The sequence below is a fragment of the Hippopotamus amphibius genome, chromosome 4 (genome assembly GCF_030028045.1).
Source record: "Hippopotamus amphibius kiboko isolate mHipAmp2 chromosome 4, mHipAmp2.hap2, whole genome shotgun sequence".
NCBI lineage: Eukaryota > Metazoa > Chordata > Mammalia > Artiodactyla > Hippopotamidae > Hippopotamus > Hippopotamus amphibius.
Window position 1 is genome coordinate 119903141 of NC_080189.1, and position 26518 is coordinate 119929658.

Here is a 26518-nt window from a genome sequence, read left to right on the forward strand (position 1 = left end):
TTTAAAGCACAAAGAGTGTTACACTGGATTAAAAAATAACCTATTATATACAGCTAAGTCATAATAATACAAAAAGTTTAAAAATAAAATGATGAAAAAGTTATTCTATGCAAGCAGTTACATAAAGAAAGACACCATGCCAACATCAGACAAAATAAAGTCACAAAAAAATTACTACAAAATGTCCATCATAAAGACAGAAATTCAGTTCACTAAGAATACATAACAATTAAAATCTGTATATTTATTATATATATATCTGTATGTATATATAATCTATATATAATATAGATTATGTATCTGTATGTTTTTATATATAATAAAGCTTTAGAAACATAATTAATCAACTTCACCTAATGGAGAACATACATACACAAACATGTTGTATATGTTATGTACATGTGTACATATGTATATATGATATAGTATATAGCATATATTTTTATGATCAATTGAATAAATATTAAAGAACTAGAGAAATTTAATTAAAAATCATTATATGATATCCTTACTACAAAGCCTCACTTTTCTGGTAGTTCCAAGAGTCTTAATTTCAGATGAGTTTTTTAAGATTTAAACTTTTCTATATGTGAAAGATTTCATCTGTCTCATCTATTAGTATAGAGGCTCTTAATCCAACAAAAAGTAAAACAGCTGGATTGTAAAACCTCTGGATTATTAATATATACCAAGAATAACTTGTTTCCATCCAGTTTTACAACAATTTAAGCAAATATACACAATTTAAAAAAATGATCGAACCGTCCACCTCTTGCCCAACCCACCTCCCAATCCGCTGGTGCATTTTCAAAATGGACTATGAAATTAAGTATAAAAATCATCAGAGTGCTCTCCTTAAAGTATGTGGAGGACTCTTGTTACTTCATACATACACTTAGAAAGTTGTAATTAAACTTTATTGTACTAAGGGTATTCATAACTTAAAAATACTTTAAAACTTTTAACGTGTGTGTGTATATATATATATGATTGATTTAAAAGTTAAACTGATTAAAAAGTAATAATTCCAAAATAAGGAAAGAAAATAGAAAGAAACCTGAATCAGGTAGGAAAAATAGAAAGCACACAAAAAAGGAAATATTTAAATCCAAATATATTAATAAGTATAATAATTATAAGTGGATTACATGTTGTAGGGATAGAGAAAGACAGTCAACCTGGATTTATAAACAATTTAACTATAATCACAGAATTACAAGAATATAGAAAATTGGAAAGTAAAGAGGTGAAGAAAGATATGCCATGTAAATACTAACCAAAATAAATCTGCAGTAGTTATGTCAATGTCATGCAAAACAGGATTTTAGTCAAAAGACCTTACTGGAGACAGACTAAGATGGTACCTTTTATAAAAAGAAAATGTTGAGTCCATAAGGACTATCAAACATTTTTATTTGTATGCACCTAACAACATAGACAGTATAAGGAAAAAGGGCAATACTATAAGAATAACTAGATAAATCCACAATCACAGTGGGAGAATTCAATACACATTGCTCCAATAACTGATAGAACAAACAAAATTCAAGGAAATCAAGAAATAGGAATTTAAATAATACAATAAAAATTTGACTTAGATGTCTGTAAGCTCACACATTCATGAAGATAATTCTGCTTAAAACAATGAAATGTAAAATAATTTAATAATATTCATAATCATATTTACTATTGAGTCTTTTCTTTCTAGCAGTTCTAAGTGTGAGGCAAAAAACTTTCATCTGATACCTTACACATTTTCTGGGCTTCAGGAAGAAAGGTTTATAAAAGCACTAAATAGAGAGCCAGATCAGTGATGGAACCTCTATATTTACAATATATGTTAGTTATCCAACAATATTTTATCTCATCTTTTAATGACATAAATCACTATCTGAAGTGTAAACATGTGAATACACTTTTCACACGTGTATATATAAGCAGTCATTACTTTTCAGATATACAGAAGCATTAAATAGATTTATTTAGAAATATTGTTATTATAAACATTATTATACTTACGTTTTAAATTATTATTTAGTTTTCTTACAGTAATCATACTTCTGAATAAAGTTTAAACTTTTGGTATTAAATATGGCTAAGATAAAATATACATAATGACAAAAAACAGTGAAAGAGTGAAAGAAACATCAGATACAAAAAATTGTGGAATAGAAAATAATGGAATTACATTTTAAAATATCAGTAATTAGATTATATATGATTATGAGAGGTAATTAAAAGATCAGGCTGAACTCCAAACTATAGACAATTATAAGTTTCTTACAAGAGATAGAGTAAAATCAAAGACATAGGAAAATTAAAGTAACATGAAAGAAAAAAATGTACCCTCAGGCACTCGGGTGGGGCTAGATTAAAACCCCTTGCAACGCCAGCAGCAGGGAGGCTGCCGAGAGAAAAAAAAAAAAAAAAAGAAAAGAAAAAAAACCCCCGAGAGAGGCCCAACTCTAAGACTTTCTGTTTACGCCTGAGCCACCGGCGCCCTCTGCAACAGGCATCTCCAAGCCTGACTGAGACATCAGTGCGCCACTGCTCACTGCCCCCCAGGAGAAGGAGCCACTGTTGTACCCTCTCCCTCCCCACACACCAAGGCTTACAGACAAACAATAAAGGAACCTCTGCTGGTCACAGAATAACGCAAAAAACCCAAGGACAAGCAACCCCAAAAGTTTGGACAACCATGAGGAAACAAAGAAACACCATGCAGGCAAAGGAGCAAGAAAAAAACCCACAAGACCAAATAAATGAGGAGGAAATAGGAAAAATGCCTGAAAAGGAATTTAGAGTAATGATAGTAAAAATGATACAAAATCTCGATAACAAAATAGAGAAAGTACAAGAAACAGTTCATAAGAACTCAGAAAAACAAACAGCAATGGATAACAAAATAACTGAAATTAAAAATACTCTAGATGCTATAACCAGCAGAATGACTGAGGCAGAAGAACGAATAAGTGAATTGGAAGATAAAATGGGGGAAATAACTGCCACAGAGCAGGAAAAAGAAAAAAGAATAAAAAGATTAAAAGACAGTCTCAGAGACGTCACTGATAACATTAAGCGTACCAACATTCGAATTATAGGCATCCCAGAAGAAGAAGAAAACAAGAAAGGGTCTGAGAAAATATTTGAAGAGGTTATAGTGGAAAACTTCCCCAACATGGGAAAGGAAATAATTCACCAAGTCCAAGAAGCACAGAGAGTCCCATACAGAATAAACCCAAGGAGAAATACACCAAGACACATATTAATCAAACTAATGACAATTAAACACAAAGAAAAAATATTAAAAGCAGCAAGAGAAAAGCAACAAACAACATATAAGGGAAAACCCATCAGGATAACAGCTGACCTTTCCACAGAAACTCTGCAGGCCAGAAGGGAATGGCAGGATATCCTGAAAGTCCTGAAAGAGAGAAACCTACAGCCAAGAATACTCTACCCAGCAAGAATCTCATTCAGATTTGAGGGAGAAATCAAAAGCTTTCCAGACAAGCAAAAGTTAAGAGAATTCAGCACCACCAAACCAGCCTTACAACAAGTGCTAAAGGAACTTCTCTAAGTAGGAAACACAAGAAAAGGAAAACACCTACAAATACAAACTCAAAACAATTAAGAAAATGGTAATTGGAACACACATGTCAATAATCACTTTAAATGTAAATGGACTAAATGCTCCAACCAAAAGACACAGACTGGCTGAATGGATACAAAAACAAGACCCTTCTATATGCTGCCTACAAGAAACCCACTTCAGACCAAGGGATACATATAGACTGAAAGTAAAGGGATGGAAAAAGATATTCCATGCAAATGGAAGTCAAAAGAAAGCTGGAGTAGCAATACTCATATCAGACAAATTAGACTTGAAAGTAAAGACTATTAAAAGAGACAAGGAAGGACACTACATAATGATCAAGGGATCCATCCAAGAAGAACATATCACAATGGTAAATATCTATGCCCCCAATATAGGAGCACCTCAATACATAAGGCAAATGCTAACAGCTATAAAAGGGGACATCGACAGGAACACAATAATAGTGGGAGACTTGAACACCCCACTTACATCAATGGACAGATCATCCAAACAGAATATAAATAAAGACACACAAGCTTTAAATGACACATTAGACTATCTCGACTTAATTGATATTTATAGGACATTCCATCCAAAAACGACAGACTACACGTTCTTCTCAAGTGCACACGGAACATTTTCCAGGATAGATCACATCTTGGGTCACAAATCAAACCTCGGCAAATTCAAGAAAATTGAAATCATATCAAGCATCTTCTCAGACCACAACGCCATGAGACTAGATATCAATTACAGGAAAAAAATTGCAAAAAAGACAAACACATGGAGGCTAAACAATTCACTCTTAAACAACCAAGGAATCACTAAAGAAATCAAAGAGGAAATCAAAAAATATCTAGAAACAAATGACAATGAAAACACAACAACCCAAAACCTATGGGATGCAGCAAAAGCAGTTCTAAGGGGGAAGTTTATAGCAATACAGTCCTACCTTAAGAAACAAGAAAATGATCGAATAAACAACCTAACCTTACACCTCAAACAACTAGAGAAAGAAGAACAAAGAAACCCTAAAGTGAGCAGAAGAAAAGAAATCATAAAGATCAGGGCAGAAATAAATGAAAAAGAAAGGAAAAGTAACCATAAGAAAAATAAATAAAACTAAAAGCTGGTTCTTTGAGAAGATTAACAAAATTGATAAACCATTAGCCAGACTCATCAAGAAAAAAAGGGAGAAGATGCAAATCAACAGAATTAGAAATGAAAAAGGAGAAGTAACAACAGACACCTCAGAAATACAAAACATCATGAGAGACTACTACAAGCAACTCTATGCCAATAAATTGGATAACCTGGAAGAAATGGATACATTCTTAGAAAAATACAATCTTCCAAGACTGAACCAGGAAGAAATAGAAACCATGAACAGACCAATCACAAGTACGGAAATTGAGGCAGTGATTAAAAATCTCCCAACACACAAAAGCCCAGGACCAGATGGGTTCACAGGCGAATTCTATCAAACATTTCGAGAAGAGTTAACACCTATCCTTCTCAAACTCTTCCAAAATATTGCAGAAGGCGGAGCACTCCCAAACTCATTCTACGAGGCTACCATCACCCTGATACCAAAACCAGGCAAAGATGTCACAAAAAAAGAAAACTATAGACCAATATCACTGATGAATATAGATGCAAAAATCCTCAACAAAATACTAGCTAACAGACTCCAACAGCACATTAAAAAAATCATACACCATGATCAAGTGGGGTTTATCCCTGGGATGCAAGGATTCTTCAATATACGCAAATCAATCAATGTGATACATCATATCAACAAATTGAAGGATAAAAACCATATGATCATTTCAATAGATGCAGAAAAAGCTTTTGACAAAGTTCAACATCCATTTATGATAAAAGCTCTCCAGAAAATGGGCACAGAAGGAAATCACCTCAACATAATAAAAGCCATATATGCAAAACCAAAAGCCAACATTGTTCTCAATGGAGAAAAACTGGAAGAATTCCCCCTAAATACAGGAACAAGACAAGGGTGTCCACTCTCACCACTATTATTCAACATAGTTTTGGAAGTTTTAGCCACAGCAATCAGAGAAGAAAAAGAAATCCAAGGAATCCAAATTGGAAAAGAAGAAGTAAAATTGTCACTCTTTGCAGATGACATGATATTATATATAGAAAACCCTAAAGACTCTACCAGAAAACTGCTATCACTAATTGATGAGTTTAGTAAAGTAGCAGGATACAAAATTAATGCACAGAAATCCCTTGCATTCCTATACACTAACAACGGAAGAGCAGAAAGAGAAATTAAGGAAACTCTCCCATTCACCATTGCAACCAAAAGAATAAAATACCTAGGAATAAACCTGCCTAAGGAGGCAAAAGATCTGTATGCAGAAAACTTTAAGACATTGATGAAAGAAATCAAAGACGACACAAACAGATGGAGGGACATACCATGTTCCTGGATTGGAAGAATCAACATCGTGAAAATGTCTGTACTACCCAAAGCAATTTACAGATTCAATGCAATCCCGATCAAATTACCAATGGCATTTTTCACAGAACTAGAGCAAGAAATCTTACGATTTGTATGGAAACGCAAAAGACCCCGAATAGCCAAAGCAATCTTGAGAAGGAAAAATGGAGTTGGTGGAATCAGGCTTCCTGACTTCAAACTATACTACAAGGCCATAGTGATCAAGACAGTATGGTACTGGCACAAAAATAGAAAGGAAGATCAATGGAATAGAATAGAGAACTCAGAAGTAAGCCCAAACACATATGGGCACCTTATCTTTGACAAAGGAGGCACGAGTATACAATGGAAAAAAGACAGCCTCTTCCATAAGTGGTGCTGGGAGAACTGGGCAGCAACATGCAAAAGAATGAAATTAGAACACTTCCTAACACCATACACAAAAGTAAACTCCAAATGGATTAAAGACCTACATGGAAGGCCAGACACTATCAAACTCCTAGAGGAAAACATAGGCAGAACACTATATGACATCCATCAAAGCGCCATCCTTTTTGACCCACCTCCTAGAATCATGGAAATAAAATCAAGAATAAATGAATGGAACCTCATGAAACTTAAAAGCTTTTGCACAGCAAAAGAAACCATAAACAAGACTAAAAGGCAACCCTCAGAGTGGGAAAAAATAATTGCCTATGAAACAACGGACAAAGGATTAACCTCCAAAATATACAAGCAGCTCATGAAGCTTAACACCAAAAAAGCAAATAACCCAATCCACAAATGGGCAGAAGACCTAAATAGACATTTCTCCAAAGAAGACATACAGATGGCCAACAAACACATGAAAAGATGCTCCACATCACTAATCATCAGAGAAATGCAAGTCAAAGCCACAATGAGGTATCACCTCACACCAGTCAGAATGGCCATCATCACAAAGTCTGGAAACAACAAATGTTGGAGAGGGTGTGGAGAAAAAGGAACTCTCCTGCACTGTTGGTGGGACTGTAAATTGGTACAGCCACTATGGAAAACAATTTGGAGGTTCCTTAAAAAACTACAAATAGAACTACCATATGATCCAGTAATCCCACTACTGGGCATATACCCAAAGAAAACCATAATCCCAAAAGAAACTTGTACCATCATGTTTATTGCAGCACTATTTACAATAGCCAGAACATGGAAGCAACCTAAATGCCCATCAACAAATGAATGGATACAGAAGATGTGGCATATATATACAATGGAATATTACTCAGCTATAAAAAGGGATGAGATGGAGCTATATGTAATGAGGTGGATAGAACTACAGTCTGTCATACAGAGTGAAGTAAGTCAGAAAGAGAAGGACAAATATTGTATGCTAACTCACATATACGGAATCTAAAAATGGTACTGTTGGACTCAGTGACCAGAACAAGGATGCAGATACAGAGAATGGACTGGAGAACTCGAGGTATGGGAGGGGGCCGGGGGTGAAGGGGAAACTGAGAAGAAGCGAGAGAGTAACACAGACATATATAAACTACCAACTGTAAAATAGTCAGTGGGAAGTTGTTGTATAACAAAGGGAGTCCAACTCGAGGATGGAAGATGCCTTTGAGGACTGGGGTGGGGAGGGTGGGGGGGGCTTGGGGGGGGCGTCAAGGAAGGGAGGGAAGATGGGGATATGTGTATAAAAACGGGTGATTGAACCTGGTGTACCACCCAAAAAAATAAATAAATAAATTAAAAAAAAAAAAAAAATTGTGGAATAGAAAATAATGGAATTACATTTTAAAATATCAGTAATTAGATTATATATGATTATGAGAGGTAATTAAAAGATCAGGCTGAACTCCAAACTATAGACAATTATAAGTTTCTTACAAGAGATAGAGTAAAATCAAAGACATAGGAAAATTAAAGTAACATGAAAGAAAAAAATGTATCATGCAAATACCAACCAGAAGAAAGTTTGTGGAGCTACACTGATAGCAGATAAGGTAGTTTTAAAGGAAAACAAACAAATACAAACTATAAAAATGATAAAGTGGGTCTCTTTATTAGGACAAAATGTTCTGTCTCCCAAGAATATTATCAATTTAAAATTTATATGTACATAAATAGACTATCATAAGATATAAACCAAAGCTTGCCACAACTACAAGAAGAAATAGAAAAATCGACAAAGTATAAGATTTAACACATCTAATTCAGTGATTATAAAAGAAACAGATAAATCATCCATAATGATCTAAAGTACTATGGGAATAATTACTAAAGATGCAAATAGTTGAAGATACATTTATAAACAAAAAAGTGTTCTAAATAAAACTAAAAATAATTTATAAGATTTATGTTTAATTACTTACTATTAAGATTCTCCTGTCTGATAGCTCCAAGTTTCTTAGTTTCAGACTGGTCTCTTGAAAATAAACCTTTCCTCTCAGGAGGTAGATTTTCAAATGTAATTATGTCGTTTTTCTCATTTTGAAGAGGAAATGCTAAGTAGAAAAATATATATGTATAATGGAACTTCTGGAAATGCCAAATAATCAGATTTTCTTTCCATAGAGGTGAACTGAGAAAAATCACGTGAATAGTTTCCATGAGTGTGTGTGGAATCAGTCTTGTTACTTAGTAATTATTGACTGTGCAAATACCAACCAAAAGGTATCATTACTGTTGCTTTTGTTCTCTAATTATCTTAGGGTATTCGTACTTGAGGTCATTTATTTTTACTTCTTTAAAATATATGTTCAAATACACATTCATGAACGAAAGGAAAAAGATCTTCTGATGAGTTTAAAATAAAGTTTCCTTTAATTATTATACTTACTACTGCGTCTCTCCTCTTTGGAAGTTATTTGTTTCTTTACTTGCATTTGGGGTTTTGAAACTGAATCTTGATTCACAAGTGTAGAATTTTTATCTGGTACTCCATAATAACCTACACAAAGAGATGAATTTAGTCCACTAAATGGAAAAACAGATCTATTGTGCAATCTCTAGATTTCAAATTTATAACAAGTGTACAGTAGCATTCTCTCTCATTTTTATAAAGTCATGAGTCAATTAGCATAATGCTAGATCTGTCTTAAAATTGGATGATGTTGAAGCTGTCTCATTATTTCATAAATATTCCTAAGCAACAAATATATTTTATGTTGGTCTTCAGGTTTCATGGGTTATTTATACTTTAGATTAATACATAATAATAGACCAAACAATTAAAATGCCTCTGCAGAAGATCATTCATTAATTGCAAAACACTTACAACCATCTAAATGTTCAAGCACAGGAGACTGGTTGAATAAACTAATATATATACTACAGCTATGGTATTGGTTTAGTATAAGTACCACTACAATGGTAGATTATGATATATATATATATTATATATATAGTATATAAACATCTGTACACAGAGTGAGACATTCTTCTCTGCAGTAACACATGAGATGTTTGCCGGATGTCATTTCATGGGAAAATGAAAGACTGGCTGAAACACCGGTGGAGCTTGTGCCCTTTCATGCTTAGACTCTTACTTATATTATTGCAGTAAGTGAATAAAGACTTGTTACTTTCAACTTGGTTTGTTATCTTTATAGATCACCTTCACAACTGGTAGCTCTCTCTCAGTGACATATGGTGGCAAGCAGGGTAGCCCCATTAAGCACAATGCCTTTTTGGAAAAATAAAAAGCATGAAGCTCCCCCAGGGCATCTGGGAGAGGTGTTAGACAAGACTGCAAGGCTTCTTGGGAAGTACAAGCTGGTTATCCGCAAGAGTCTGAGGGTCCAACAATGCATTTTGCCAGCCACAGCAATGAGTCTCAGGAAGTGCTGTGTCAGGAGTGCCGTGGGGCACTCTTGGAGAGGGCTAGCAGATTGCTTATGCAAGCTTTTGGGGTTAGAAGGGTGGCAGAGGTCCTTCTCTTTAGTCGCTGCCAAAATGCCTGGTGGGTCAAATCAGGGATCCAACAGAGGGCCTCTGGGAAATCTAGGGAAACAATTCCCTGGCTGCTGCTATTGTCCTCTGATGATAGTATTAAAAACTGTCGCATTCTCTGCAAGCTAAGTTGCACCCAACCATTGCTGTCAGCTTTAATGAGGTCCCAGACTTGCTGTCAGCTTTAATGAGGTCCCAGACAACAATGGACAGCCTACAACACAGCAAGTTACTGAGACTCATGTTTTAATTAAATGAATATAGAACTCCTTGGGACTGCTTTGCCCAGTGATGTAAAGAGACCTTAGGGACTTGAGTTGTTCATTTGCATGGTGAAGGAGGTAACCTTTTTTTTCTTCTTTTTTTTTTTACACTTTCTAATTCTAGTCCAATAATTTTACTAACGCATAAAATTTTCAAGCAAGCAAAGTATGGAATGCACTGCTTTCAAGGAGGTAATTTTCTTAAAGTTAGTGAGGAAGAGTGGTACTTTGTGGGCAGAGTGTCCTGACAGCAGAAGGTTTGATCAAGGAGGCTAAGAGGAACACCCAAATTCTTCTTCCTCAGCTGGAAACTGTTTGGGCTGTGACAGCTTTGGCCCACCAGTTTAGACCGAGCTTCCAGAGGACAGCAGCTCTGCAAACTACACTGGTGGTCCCTTGGTTCTACAATGAGAGAGTGACAGTGGTGGATGATGAGATTCTTAACAAGACTCTAGGTTCATTAGTTCCACTCCTGCTGGTTATCAGGCTCAATTAAACCTCCTCATAAAGTCAGGTCCTTTTGTCAGTGACATAATCCAGATTTTAACTGACAAATTCCTGGGCAAGGAAAATCTAAGTACTGCCAAAATAACAAAGAGAGACCATCCTAGAAGGTGACATGAAAATGGTAATTGGGCACATACTACTGGAGGATTTGGGTAGTGCTCTCCCAAATATACCTCTGGGTTTGGTTTTTAAACAACGGGAACTCAAAAGAAGATGTCAATAGGTTCTCCACTTAGGAACTCACGGCCAAGTAGTATGCCTTAAGGGTCCAAATGGCAAGCCCTGTAGTGTCTGCCCGGTAATAATCCCATGACTAATAGAAGTGCTAATCCTTCTCCTTCTCCCAGTAAATTCTAAAATGAATCATAGAGTCTTACCAACTTTTACCTAAAGTTTTTGGGTTAAAAAGAAAACAAGACCAGTAATGTCCAATTTCCCTATGTTCACAGTGAGGAAGTGAGGTCCTATGCCAAGGGGTCAAAGTTCAGAGTACATATCAGGGAAAATTGTATTTCTTTTGGAATGAGACCGAGGGGAAACATAACACTCTCTGATTTCCTGTCTGAAGCTTACCAGCCTGACTACAGGTGTAATGTATCATTACTGTGGCACCACTACTGAATGGATTACTGTTATAAGTGTATTAGCAATATGTGTACCACATTGCATTACTCCAAGCCCTAAAGGAAAATACTGCAATTAAGACCATTTTAGTGGGGCATATGGAAGACTGTAAACCTACCAAACTACTACCTGCTAGCAGTTTTGTCTCACAAAAAACAGCATTAATGGCCTCAGGAATTGCAAAACAAACAAACAAAAACTGTCCTCATGGCTGTGCTTAAGGAAGCCCAGATTTATTATCTGAACTTTGCAAAAGGCCTTGGGGACTTGGAAACTCAAGCAATTATCAGGCTAAACAGTGTATACAACTTTGGTAATAGCACTACCTGACACTGTGACTGCCATAGAGGCTGTTGCTCAAGCAGAGAGAAATAGGTATGAAGCAATTCATATTGCACATGCCCTTCAGGATCCCTGTCCACAAAGATGATCAGCATCAGTTTGCCTTTTGTGTAATGGGTTGCAACACACCTTTTTTTTTTTGGCATATGTCTTTTATTTTTATTTATTTATTTATTTATTTGTTTATTTTTAGAAGCACTGTGAGTTATTTTTTTCTCCACATTCAGAATTCAGAAACTTATTTTTTTAGTTTTCAATTTTTTACAATAAACTGCATATATTTAGAGTGTACAATTTGATATCCCAATCTCCCAATTCATTCCCTCCCCAACCCTCCCCGCTTTCCCCACTTGGTGTCCATATGTTTGTTCTCTACATCTGTGTCTCTATTTCTGCCTTGCAAACTGGTTGATTTGTACCATTTTTCTATAGTCCACATATATGTGTTAATATACAATATTTGTTTTTCTCTTTCTGACTCACTTCACTCTGTATGACAGTCTCTAGGTCCATCCATGTCTCTAAAAATGTCCCAGTTTCATTGCTTTCTACAGCTGAGTAATATTCCATTGTATGTATGTACCACATCTTCTTTATCCATTCATCTGTTGATGGACATTTAGGTTGCCTCCATGTCCTGGCTATTGCAAATAGTGCTGCAACGAAAATTGGAGTGCATGTGTCTTTTTGAATTATGGTGTTCTCTGGGTATATGCCCAGTAGTGGGATTGCTGGGTCATATGGTAGTTCTATTTTTAGTTTTTCAAGGAACCTCCATACTGTTCTCCATAGTGGCTGTATCAGTTTACATTCCCACCAACAGGGCAAAAGGGTTCCCTTCTCTCCACACCCTCTCCAGCATTTACTGTGTGTCGATTTTCTGATGATGCCCATTCTAACTGGTGTGAGGTGATACCTCATTGTACTTTTGATTTGCATTTCTCTAATAATTAGTGATGTTGAACAGCTTTTCATGTGCCTCTTGGCCATCCGTATGTCCTCTTTGGAGAAATGCCTATTTAGGTCTTCTGCCCAGTTTTTGATTGGGTTGTTTGTTTTTTTGATATTGAGCTGAATAAACTGTTTATATATTGTGGAGATTAATCCTTTGTCTGTTGATTCATTTGCGAATATTTTCTCCCATTCTGAGGGTTGTCTTTTCATCTTGCTTATAGTTTCCTTTGCTGTGCAGAAGATTTGAAGTTTCATTAGGTCCCACTTGTTTATTTTTATTTCCATTATTCTAGGGGGTGGATCAAAAAAGATCTTGCTGTTATTTACGTCGAAAAGTGTTCTTCCTATGTTTTCCTCTAGGAGTTTTATAGTGTCTGGCCTTACATTTAGGTCTTTAACCATTTTGAGTTTATTTTTGTGTATGGTGTTAAGGAAGTGTTGTAATTTCAATCTTTTAACATGTAGCTGTCCAGTCTTCCCAGCACCACTTATTGAAGAGGCTGCCTTTTCTCCACGGTATATTCCTGCCTCCTTTGTCATGGATTAGTTGACCATAGTTTAACTCTGGGCTTTCTATCCTGGTCCATTGATCCATATTTCTGCTTTTGCGCCAGTACCATACTATCTTGATCACTGTAGCCTTGTAGTATAGCCTGAAGTCAGGAAGCCTGATTCCACCAACTCCGTCTTTCCTTCTCAAGATTGCTTTGGCTATTCGGGATCTTTTGCGTTTCCATACAAATCGTAAAATTTCTTGTTCTAGTTCTGTGAAAAATGCCATTGGTGATTTGATCGGGATTGCACTGAATCTGTAAATTGCTTTCGGTAATATAGTCATTTTCACAATGTTGATTCTTCCAATCCAAGAACATGGTATGTCCCTCCATCTGTTTGTGTCTTCTTTGATTTCTTTCATGAGTGTCTTATAGTTTTCTGAGTACAGGTCTTTTGCCTCCTTGGTTAGGTTTATTCCTAGGTATTTTATTCTTTTTCTTGCAATGGTGAATGGGATTGTTTCCTTAATTTCTCTTTCTGATCTTTCATTGTTGGTGTACAGAAATGCAAGAGATTTCTGTGTGTTAATTTTGTATCCTGCAACTTTGCCAAATTCATTGATTAGCTCGAGTAGTTTTCTGGTGGCATATTTAGGATTTTCTATGTATAGTATCATGTCATCTGTGAACAGTGACAGTTTTACTTTTTCTTTCCCAATTTGGATTCCTTTTATTTCTTTTTCTTCTCTGATTGCTGTGGCAAGGACTTCCAAAACTATGCTGAATAGTAGTGGTGAGAGTGGACATCCTTGTCTTGTTCCTGATCTTAGAGGGAATGCTTGCAGTTTTTCACCATTGAGAATGATGTTTGCTGTGGGTTTGTCATATATGGCCTTTATTATGTTGAGGTAGGTTCCCTCTATGCCCATTTTCTGGAGAGCTTTTATCATAAATGGGTGTTGAATTTTGTCAAAAGCTTTATCTGCATCTATTGAGATGATCATGTGGTTTTTATCCTTCAGTTTGTTAATATGGTGTATCACATTGATTGATTTGCATATATTGAAGAATCCTTGCATTCCAGGGATAAACCCCACTTGGTCATGGTGTATGATCCTTTTAATGTGGTGTTGGATTCTGTTGGCTAGTATTTTGTTGAGGATTTTTGCATCTAAATTCATCAGCGATATTGGTCTGTAGTTTTCTTCTTTTTTGTAGTATCTTTGTCTGGTTTTGGTATCAGGGTGATGGTGGCTTCATAAAATGAGTTTGGGAGTGCCCCTTCCTCTGCAATGTTTTGGAAGAGTTTGAGAAGGATGGGTGTTAGCTCTTCTCTAAATGTTTGATAAAATTCACCTGTGAATCCATCTGGTCCTGGACTTTTGTTTGTTGGGAGATTTTTAATCACAGTTTCAATTTCATTACTTGTGATTGGTCTGTTCATATTTTCTATGTCTTCCTGATTCAGTCTTGGAAGGTTATGCCTTTCTAAGAATCTGTCCATTTCATCCAGGTTCCCCATTTTATTGGCATACAGTTGCTTGTAGTAGTCTCTTATGGTGCTTTTTATTTCTGCAGTGTCCGTTGTAACTTCTCCTGTTTCATTTCTAATTTTATTGATTTGAGTCCTCTCCCTCTTTTTCTTGATGAGTCTTGCTAGAGGTTTATCTATTTTACTTATCTTCTCAAAGAACCAGCTTTTAGTTTTATTGATTTTTGCTATTGTTTCCTTTGTCTCTATGTCATTTATTTCTGCTCTGACCTTTATGATTTCTCTCCGTCTACTAACTCTGGGTTTTGTTTGCTCTTCTTTGTCTAGTTTCTTTAGGTGTAAGGTTAGATTGTTTATTTGGGATTTCTCTTGTTTCTTGAGGTAGGATTTTATCGCTATAAACTTCCCTCTTAGAACTGCCTTTGCTGCATCCCATAGGTTTTGGATCGTTGTGTTTTCATTGTCATTTGTCTCTAGGTATTTTTTGATTTCCTTGTTGATTTCTTCAGTGATCCCTTGGTTATTTAGTAGTGTATTGCTTAGCCTCCATGTGTTTGTTTTTTACAGTTTTTTTCCTGTAATTGATTTCTAATCTCATAGCATTGTAGTCAGAAAAGATGCTTGATACGATTTCAGTTTTCTTGAATTTACCAAAGCTTGATTTATGACCCAAAATGTGATCTATCCTGGAGAATGCTCCATGTGCACTTGAAAACAATGCGTAACCTGCTGTTTTGGGAGGTAATGTCCCAAGCTGATTTATTGTGTCATTTAAAGCTTGTGTCTCCTTATTAATTTTCTGTCTGGATGATCTGTCCATTGGTGTAAGTGGGGTGTTGAAGTCCCCCACTATGATTGTGTTCCTGTTGATTTCCTCTTTCATAGTCGTTAGCATTTGCCTTATGTATTGAGGTGCTCCTATATTGGGTGCATATATATTTATAATTGTTATCTCTTCTTCTTGGATTGATCCCTCGATCTTTATGTAGTGTCCTTTCTTGTCTCTTGTAACATTTTTTATTTTAAAGTCTATTTTATCTGATATGAGAATCGCTACTCCAGCTTTCTTTTGATTTCCATTTGCATGGAATATCTTTTTCCATCCCCTCACTTTCCGTCTGTATGTGTCCCTAGGTCTGAAGTGGGTCTCTTGTAGACAGCATATATGTGGGTCTTGTTGTTGTATCCATTCAGCCAGTCTGTGTCTTTTGGTTGGTGCATTTAGTCCATTTACATTCAAGGTAATTATCGATATGTATGTTCCTATTACCATTTTCTTAATTGTTTTGTTTTTGTTTCTGTGGGTCCTTCTCTTCTGTTTCCCGCTTAGAGAAGTTCCTTTAGCATTTGTTGTAGGGGTGGTTTGGTGGTGCTGAATTCTCTTAGCTGTTGCTTGTCTGTAAAGCTTTTGATTTCTCCGTCGAATCTGAATGAGATCCTTGCTGGGTAGAGTATTCTAGGTTGTAGGTTCTTCCCTTTCATCACTTTAAATATATTGTGCCACTCCCTTCTGGCTTGCAGAATTTCGGCTGAGAAATCAGCTGTCAACCTGATGGGCGTTCCCTTGTATGTTATTTGTCGTTTTTCCCTTGTTGCTTTTAATAACTTTTCTCTGTCTTTAATTTTTGTCAATTTGACTACTATATGTCTTGGCGTGTTTCTCCTTGGGTTTATCCTGCCTGGGACTCTCTGCACTTCCTGCACTTGGGTAGCTACTTCCTTTCCCATGTTAGGGAAGCTTTCAACTATAATCTCTTCCAGTATTTTCTCAGGCCCTTCTCTCTCCCTTCTCCTTCTGGGACCCCTATAATGCAGATGTTGGTGTGTTTAACATTGTCCCAGAGGTCTCTTAGGCTGCCTTCAGTTCTTTTCATTCTTTTTTCTTTATTTTTTTCTGCATCAGTGATTATCACCATTCTGTCTTCCAGGTCACTTATTCGTCCTTCTGCCTCAGTTAATCTGCTGTTGGTTCCTTCTAGTGTATTTTTCATTTCACTTATTGTGTTGCATATCTCTGTTTGTTTGCTCTTTATTTCTTCTAGGTCTTTGGTTAACTTTTCTTGCAACTTTTTGATCTTTGCATCCAATCTTTTTTCAAAGTCCTGGATCACCTTCACCATCATTATTCTGAATTCTTTTTCTGGAAGAGTGCCTGTCTCCTCTTCATTTAGTTGTTTTTCTGGTGTTTTATCTTGTCCCTTCATCTGGTACAAAGTCTTTTGCCTTTTCATTTTCTCTGTCTTTCTGTGGCTGTGATTTTCAGTTCCACAAGATGAAATACTGCTGATGCTGCTTGATTCTGCTGTCTGCCCTTTTGTGGAGGAAGCTGTCTAGGAGGCTCGTGGGTGCTTCCTGATGGGAGGGACTGATGGTGGGTTGGGCTGGGTGGGTGGAGCTCAGTAAAACTTTAATCCGATTTGGTGGGTGGAGCTCAGTGATACTTTAATCTGCTTGTCTGACAATGGGTGCGGCTGTGTTCCTGGTGGTCATTTGGCCTGAGGCGACCCAGCACTGGAGCTTACAGGCTCTTTGGTGGAGCTAATGGTGGATTCTGGGAGGCCTCACGCCAATGAGCACTTCCCAGAACCCCTGCTGTCAGTGCCCCTGTCTCCTCGGTGAGCCACAGCTGCCCCCCACCTTTGCAGGCAACCCTCCAACACCAGCAGGTAGGTCTGGTTCAGTCTCCTATGGGGTCACTGCTCCTTTCCCCTGGGCCCTGGTGAGGACACTTTTTTGTGTGCCCTTCAAGAGTGGAGTCTCCATTTCCCCCAGTCCTGTGGAGGTCCTGCAATCAAATCCCGCTGACTTTCAAAGTCTGTTTCTCTGGGGATTCCTCCTCCCGTTGCTGGATCCCCAGGTTAGGAAGCCTGAATTGGGGCTCAGAACCCTCACTTTAGTGGGTGGACTTCTGTGGTATAACTGTTCTCCAGCTTGTGAGTCACCCACCCAGCATTTATGGGATTTGATTTTAACGTGACTGTGCCCCTCCTACCGTCTCACTGCGGCTTCCCCTTTTGTCTTTGGATGTGGGGTCGTTTTTTTTGGTGAGTTCCAGAGTCTTTCTGTCAATGGTTGTTCAGCAGTTAGCTGTAATTCCAGTGCTCTTGCAAGAGGAAGTGAGCATACGTTCTCCTACTCCACCATCTTGATTCTTCCCTGCAATACACCTTTAACGTCCTTCCACAAGGCCATGAGCAGGAAGAAGTCCCATTCCCAGAAGGAACACTAGCCTTCCACATATTAATGAATGCCTCCTACCTGGTCCAGGCAAGGGTACTATCTAGCCAGGACTGGATGCCATTCTGACCCACATGTAGCAATATGTCTAGGACATTATGATGGACAAGGCACAAGGACCTATGACTCCTGGGAAATTTCTGGGAATAAACTGGGAAGGGACAGTAGCTCTCTCTAGAGGCAGTAACTGCCAAGTTTTAGTCATGCTCAGGCTCTCAGCCCCAACAAATATAGAGGATGCCCAATGACTAGTGGGACTATTCAGATACTGGTACTCACACCTTCCCCTACATGGTCATCTTGATGACAGCACCCATCGATCAGGGTAGCAGAAAACCTTCATCCTGAGTGGGGCCTGACAACAGGATGCCCTGGAGACCCTCCAACTGGCTACACAGGCAACCTTTTCCTTGCCCCTTTGAATCTATTGCCTTTGAAGTTATAGGTCTCAGCAATCTCTCTGTTTGCCAATTGGAGCCTGCGGCAAAAGAACACTGGCACACATCAGAGGTGCCCACCTGGCTTTTGCATTCATAATCTCCTATTGCTGGCCGAAAGTAAACATCCTGTGAAAAACTACTGACCAATTATTGGGCCTGATGGACAATGAGTGTAGAAGTCCCACCATGAAGTACTCTTATAACCAGAAATTCCAACCAAATGTGAAATGGTTCTTGTTCTCTAGTTATTTTATGGTATTCACATTTATTTATTTTCAGGTGGCCTTTATTTTTCTTTATTTATTTTTCACATACAATAAACTCCATATATGTAAAGTGTACAATTAGATATTTTTTTCTTAAGTCATCTATTCTATACATACTAATGTATACATAGCAATCCCAATCTCCCAATTTATGCCATTCATATTTAGATCAAAGTGTAAAATTGCTATAAATTATATGCTCAAAAACATATTCATTAACTAAAGAAAAAAGATCAGATGTGATTATTTGTTTTTAGTTTAAACATATCTATAATTGTTATACTCACTACTGTGTGTTCCTCCTCTGGAAGTTATTTGTTTCTGCACTTGCATGGGGAGTTTTGACACTGACTCTTGATGCTTAAGCACGTGATTCTTGTCTGGTGTGTCATCATGAGCTACATAAACAGATGCATTTAGTTCCTTCATGGAAAACAGATCTACTATGAAATCTCTAGATTTCAAATTTATAACAAATATACAGCAAAACTTTCTCTCATTCTGATAAACTTATAAGTAAATTACCATAATGTCAGATTATGTGAGAACATTTTTAACGAGTATATGTTAAAGAAATTGTATCACTAAAATTTCTGGGCATTAAATATTATATATAGGCACACACAGATATATAAATACACACACACACACACACACAGAAACACACAAACATATACATATATATAAAGCCTAGTTTTCCTAGGTTTTTTATACATTAGGCTAATATGTATTCATAAAACCAAAAATAAAAATGAATATGTACACAGTTATTCATTACAACTTATTTGAAAGTGCAAAATATTCAAAACCATATAAATTTTAAAGCAGAGAAGATTAGTTAAATAAACTAAGGCATGTATTATACACAATGGTATAAGATAAATTATGGTAAATAATGTGGTACACACAGCTGTACACAGTGGTATAATCTAAATGAAACAGATCTTTATATACTGACTTGGAGGGATTTCTAGGAGAGATTGCTAAGAACAGTGTTAAGTTTAAAAAAAAAACCGAGGACTTCCCTGGTGGCACAGTGGTTAAGAATCTGTCTGCCAATACAGGGGACATAGGTTTGATCCCTGATCTGGGAAGATCCCACATGCCTCAGAGTAACTAAGCCCATGCGCCACAACTACTGAGCCTGCGCTCTAGAGCCCATGATCCACAACTATTGAGCCTGTGTGCTACAACTACTGAGACCATGTGCCTAGAGCCCATGCTCCACAATAAGAGAAGCCACCACAATTAGAAGCCTGCATATCACAAGAAAGAGTAGGCCCCGCTTGCCTCAACTAGAGAAAGGCTGCGTACAGCAACAAAGACCTAACACAGCCAATTAAATAAATACATATATAAATACATAAATTTATCTATTTTTAAAAAACCTGAAAAAGGGAACACTAGTATGAAACATTGCATAAAAAAAAAGAAGAAACAAGAAAAAACAAAGAGAAAGAGAAAAAAATAGAAGAAACTCAGGAAAGCTGTCAACAAAACAATGTACTTGGTTACCTACAAGATGAGAGGGAAGACTGAGGAAGGAATGATAACCCTCTATACATACCTCTGTATATTTTTTAACTTTTAGAAGTAGAAAGCAAATAACCCAATCCACAAATGGGCGGAAGACCTAAATAGACATTTCTCCAAAGAAGACATACAGATGGCCAATAAACACACGAAAAGATGCTCAACATCACTAATCATTAGAGAAATGCAAGTCAAAGCCACAATGAGGTATCACCTCACACCGGTCAGAATGGCCATCATCAAAAAATCTAGAAACAATAAATGTTGGAGAGGGTGTGGAGAAAAAGGAACTCTCCTGCACTGCTGGTGGGAATGTAAGTTGGTACAGCCACTATGGAAATCAGTTTGGAGGTTCCTTAAAAAACTAAAAATAGAACTACCATATGACCCAGTAATCCCACTCCTGGGCATACCCAGAGAAAACCATAATCCAAAAAGAAACATGTACCATAATGTTCATTGCAGCGCTATTTCCAATAGCCAGGACATGGAAGCAACCTAAATACCCATCAACAGATGAATAGATAAAGAAGATGTGGCACATATATACAATGGAATATTACTCAGCTATAAAAAGGAATGAAATGGAGCTATATGTAATGAGGTGGATAGACCTAGAGTCTGTCATTCAGAGCAAAGTAAGCCAGAAAGAGAAAAACAAATACTGTATGCTAACTCATATATACGGAATCTAAAAAAAAAAAAAAATGGTATTGATGAACCCAGTGACAGGGCAAGAATAAGGATGCAGATGCAGAGAATGGACTGGAGGACACAGGGCTGGCGGGCGAAGGGGAAGCTGGGATGAAGTGAGAGAGTAGCATAGACACATATACACTACCAACTGTAAAATAGATAGCTAGTGGGAAGTTGCTGTATAACAAAGGGAGATCAACTCAATGATGGGTGATGCCTTAGAGGGCCAAGACAGGGAGGGTGGGAGGGAGTCATGGGAGGGAGAGGATATGGGGATACATGTATAAATACAGCTGATTCACTTTGGTGTACCTCAAAAGCTGGTACAAGAGTGTAAAGCAATTATATTCCAATAAAGAGCTTAAAAAAAAAAAGTAGGTTCATGTTCTACATATTTCTAAATAAAATTAAACCACAGAATAAGAAGATGGAATGGAAAGAGAAAGCAAACTTAATGAAATGAAACTGCTGAAGGCAAAAATAAAAGCAGTAACTCATCAATAAAGTATTTAACATAAACCCTCACTCTTGGACATGGGAGTGGGGTGGGTAGGGGGAGGTGGACCACAAACAAGTCATGAAATATTTTTAAAACCTGGTTTGTTTTTCTAGTGGTAAGTGCAAAGCAATTCTGAAATCATTTGAGAAGCATTACAGGATTGAGCAAGTGAGTAATCATGCTGAGGCTGTTCAGAACTCTAGATACCCAAGCCCTGGGGTCCACAAATTGGCAACAGCCTTTTGTTTGGGGTTCCTTCAGCTGTGAGACCATTCCTCACCTGAGTCTGCACTGATGTGTCTGCCCCTTGGCAGGTGCTGTTGCAAGGAGTGAAATGCAACACACTGGAGTTGGTGTCCTCCCCTGCATGGCCGACAGCCTATACTACGGTGGGAAGTGAATAAAGGTTAATTGTTATTTTGAGTTTGGCTTATTATCTTAATAGACCAATTCAGAAACTGGCATCTCTTCTCTCTCTCTAGCAAATTAATACAAAGAGCAGTGTGGTCAATGATGCACAATGTTTTTGTGGAAGGAACACTTTGGGAGGTGCCAATGAGCATGCAGGACATGGTGGGGAGGGAGGTACTACTAGATTACTTCTAAGAGATGCGCAGAGCATGTAGCCAGTGAGGCAAACGAGTCTCCTAAAGTACTGGAGGATGCCATGGAGCTCTCAAGAGTGCTACTGTATTGTTTGCAGAAGCTTTTGTTAAATTGAGGTAGAGCTGGTTTACAATATCGTGTTAGTTTCATGTGTACAGCATACTGATTCAGTATTTTCACAGACTATATTCCATTATAGGTTGTTAAAAGAGAATAAGTATAATTCCCTGTGCTATACAGTATATCCTCGTTGCTTATCTATTTGATACAAAGTAGTCTGTACCTGTTCACCACACACCCCTGATTTATCCCTCCCCCTTTTGATAACCACAAGTTTGTGTTCTATATCTGTGAGTCTGTTCATACTTTTTATACACATTCATTTGTATTACTTTTTCGATTCCACATGTAAGTGATATCATATAGTATTTGTCCTTCTTTCTCTGACTTGTGTCACTAAATACTACCCTCTGGGTCCATAGTGTTTCAGTATTTTCCATGGCTGAGTAATATTCCACTGCATACCACATCTTCTTAATAGACGTGTCTGTGTCTGGGTTACTTTCATAGGCTTTTCAGTTCTGAAGGGGAACAACTGTCTTTCTCCTTAGTCTCTGATTAACCTACCAAGATGCTCAATGAGTCAAATGAGAGACTCACACATGGGCTCTGGGAAAACTAGAGAAACAACTGTATAGCTACCGATGGTTCCATAAACTCTGGATACCCTGTGTGCTGACTTGCACCCCAGGACCACTGTTAGCTCTACCACACCCCTGAAACTAACGGACAACCTATGAGGCAGTAAGCTGTTGAGACTCAGACTTTAATGAAAAAGAACACAGAGTCCGGAGGATTTCTTTGCTTACCAACTCAGAGAGACCTTGGGGGCTAAGGTAGTTTGCCTCCAGGGAAAGGGGGTCATTTTGTTAAATTAAGTGAGGGAGAAGGCATGTTGTAGGGTATGTCACTGTAGAGCCCCATGGTGAACGTGCCAGTCCCTTACTGTCCAAGGAGGTAAAGGAAAAGGGGGATAAAAGACATGAACACCTGAGACATTTCCCCTCCTTGGCTGGGTACTGTTTCAGCTCCAACAGGAGAGCCTGAAAAACATGTTTGGATCATCACGGTCTCTAAAGTCACAGGTAGAGTGAGGACAGTAATAATAAAATTTTTGACCACACTCAGATTTCTTGTTTCCTTCAGGCCAACTCTGCTGGTTTCCTAGCTCAATTAAACCTGCTTATAAGGTGATGTCAATTGGTTCACGGCACAAACCAGATCTTGACTGACAAATTTCAAGTCATGGAAAAAGTAGCTATCAAGAAGATAGTATGATCTGACCAGTGAACAGACCTAAAAATGGTAATGGGCACCAACCCCTGGACAATCTAGTTAAAGGTTTTCCCAAAGAAACCTCTAGGTCTAATTACTCTCCAGTGGGGTCTCAAGGAGAACACTGACAGACTTTTCACCAAAGAGCTCCTGGCCAGGTAAGGGGCCAGAGGTCTCAACACACATCCCCACTAAAGTCCAAATTGTGATGATCCCAATGATTAATACTAATGCTCTTTCCTCTGCTCCTTCAAGTAACACTGACGTGAATGAGAGAATCATCCACTCCTTTTACCCAGACCTTTAATGCTTCCGAAAATAAACAAATTAGGGATTAGGTCAAGACTCTTATGTCATGGGTAATGACCTGAGCATGTATGCCAAGGTCAGAATTCAAAGTGGGGTGGGGTGATACAGCATTTCTAGAGCCGTTAGGCTACTGCTGCACAGGTGACCATGGTCTCTGTAACCTCTGACACTAGGGGAAAGCTCTCTGGTTTTTCATCTGAGGCCACCACCAAGGACAGTCTTGCTCAAACACTACTGTGAGTGCACACTTTCAGGCAACCAAAAGCCTCCATTTTTATGGCCCCCACTAGTGAATATGTATTGCTACACATGCATTTTCTATGTGCATCCATGCCTGAATTCAGCCCCAAACTCTGATGGGAACTGCTGTATTTAGGGGGGTTTTAGAGGGGCACGAGGAAGAGTAAGAACCTCCAGACTAAAAAGTGTCTCGCACCTGTATCTCCCCAAACAAATTCCCGGGAAGAAAAAGACATAACTGCTCTCATTGCTGAGCTTAATGAACAGAAATCTCTCCATGAGCCTACTTTCCATTTGAATAACTAACTTGACCTTGTACACAGCCTCAAGTACACATGACTCAATTGATTTGGGTAGGTCAATGCTCTAGTACAGCCCTGAGCCCCAGTGGTACCTGACACTGTAACTGTCATAGAGGATCCAAACTGAAGGATCTCCATATGCAGCAATGGACAAATCAAATGCCCTTTGCTACAACCTTCTCCACGTAAATAATCACAGTTATTAGTTTGCATTATATGGAAGGAGTTGCAACATCATACTAATGTCCTTCACATGGCCACCAAATTGCTCACATATCTGTAATCAGGGCACAGCTCATGACTTCTAAGTGGCCTGCTCTTAGAGGGAGGACTAGTTCTAACCCAAGTGGGCCAGACCAGGACACCACCCAACAAGGACTAGATGCACTGTAAGCCCACCAGTAGCTCTTGGCTGGGCCATTAGTACACACGAGGTACAGTTGGTTACCTCGTACCCTAGTGGAATTCCTGGAGATGGCCTCTAGGGGTGTGACATCTCATGCTAGAGGATAAGACTGGCACGTTTGGGCTATTCAACTCTGACAAATAAAAAGAGGCCCAGCAATTAGTGAGACTCTTCTATTGCTTGCACTCTCATTTGCCCATGTGGAGTCCTTGATGACACCAATCTATGGGGTTACCAGAAAGCCTGCTCCCTTTCAGTGAGGACACAACCGAGAGCATGCCCGAAAGGTCCTCCAATAGGCCTCCTGACTCCATCTGATGCTTGATTTACAGATCTTGAAACATCTGTTTGGCACTGGAGCCTATGGAAAAAGGCCACTGCCACACGTAGAGGCATCCATTGGGCCTCTGTACCCATAGTTACCTGGAGTCGGCTGAAAGGCACACACTACTTTGGAGAGACAATTATTCACCTGCTCTTGGGCCGTGGGGCATTCATCTTCTGGTCACAAAATAATCTTAAGAACAGAAATTCCAATCAAAAAGTATCAATATTTCTGCTTTTTCCCTCTAGTTATCTCATGGTATGCACACTTTAGTCAAAGTGTAAAATTTCTACAATATGTATGCTCAAAAAATACATATTCCTGAACCGAAACAAAAACATCTTCGAAGGAGCTTAATTTAAAATAATTTAAAAACTTCTGTATTTTTTGTACTTACTAGGAAGCCTTTCCTCTTTGTGATGGCTTTGTTTCTTCACTTGAATCTCTGACTTTGACACCGACTCTTGATGCTCAAGCAGACGATTTCCGTCTGGTACTTCATTCTCAGCTGTATAAAGAGAAGCACTTAGTTCACTGAATAAAAAAGTACTCTACTGTGAAATCCTTAGATTTCAAATTTACGGCAAGTGAACAGTGGCATGTTCTCCCATTTTTATGAAGGTATAAGTACATCACCATGATGTGAGATCTGATATAAAAACTTTTAGAAGAGTTTTAATGACTGTGCATAGAAGGTATTTTATCATATCATTAATATTCCTAGATCAAATATGTTTTATATTAGTCTCTCATTTTCTGTTTTCTTCAAATTTTCAGTTAATACATGTTGATAGACCAAACAAGGAAAATATACATATGTATAAGGGTATTCAATGTAGCATATTTGTAATTGCAAAATATACAAAACTACGTAACCATATAAGAATAGGCAATTGGTTGGCTAAAGTAACATATGTAACCTATGAAAATAATAGACTATGAGATATAATGTGGCACACACTGCTGTATAAACAGGCAAAAAAGGAATGAAAAAGATCCCAACAAACTGACTTGGAAGCATTTCTAACACTTAATGAAGAAAAGAAAACCAGAAAGAGAGCATACCTAGTATGCTATCTTGAGAGAAAGGAAGGAAGGGAGGGAGGCAGGAAGGGAGGAAGGAAGGAAGAAAAAATGAAAGAAATAGAATTTGATAAAAAAATGACAAAAGATACTTATCTTTACAACATGAAATACTGGAAATTTAAACCAAAAGACAATGTGGTGGGTCACAAAATTCCCTGCAGAAAGTGCTGGCTGAGTTGTACCCAGTGACTACTATGAGCTCTTAGCTGGTCTCTGGCACCGATGGATAGCCCACGATACAGCGAGGTTTTGAGACTTACGTGCAATGGAAAAGAATCCAGATTTATCAGTTTCACCTGACCAGCAACCTGAGGAGACTACAGACTCCACCATGGAGGAGCTACTCCTGTTAACACAGTGAGGGACAGTGGCACCTTGTTGGCTGTGTCCCAACAGAACTCCTGGCTCTGAGTTCTCTGCCATGGGCCACTTTTTCCAAGGAGAACAAGGAAGAGGATGGGGAAGGAAAGACACAAACCCCTAAGACACTCTCCTTCCTCTTCTGACTGACATTTGGTTTCTGAAAAGTTCAACAATCCCATGATGAGTTCCCTGCCA

The 26518-nt window shown here is 38.0% G+C and overlaps 1 protein-coding gene across 1 annotated transcript in view; it reads right to left on the reverse strand.

The window, feature by feature from the left end:
* The window catches only part of CCDC7 (coiled-coil domain containing 7), a 239592-nt gene that overhangs the window by 71408 nt on the left and 141666 nt on the right, over positions 1 to 26518 (reverse strand). The window contains exons 20-23 of the mRNA XM_057731790.1: positions 25272 to 25382; positions 18911 to 19021; positions 8893 to 9003; positions 8426 to 8557 (exon numbers count right to left, since the gene is read on the reverse strand). Coding sequence (XP_057587773.1) covers positions 8426 to 8557; positions 8893 to 9003; positions 18911 to 19021; positions 25272 to 25382 — 465 coding nt within the window. The remainder of the gene's footprint in view (positions 1 to 8425; positions 8558 to 8892; positions 9004 to 18910; positions 19022 to 25271; positions 25383 to 26518) is intronic.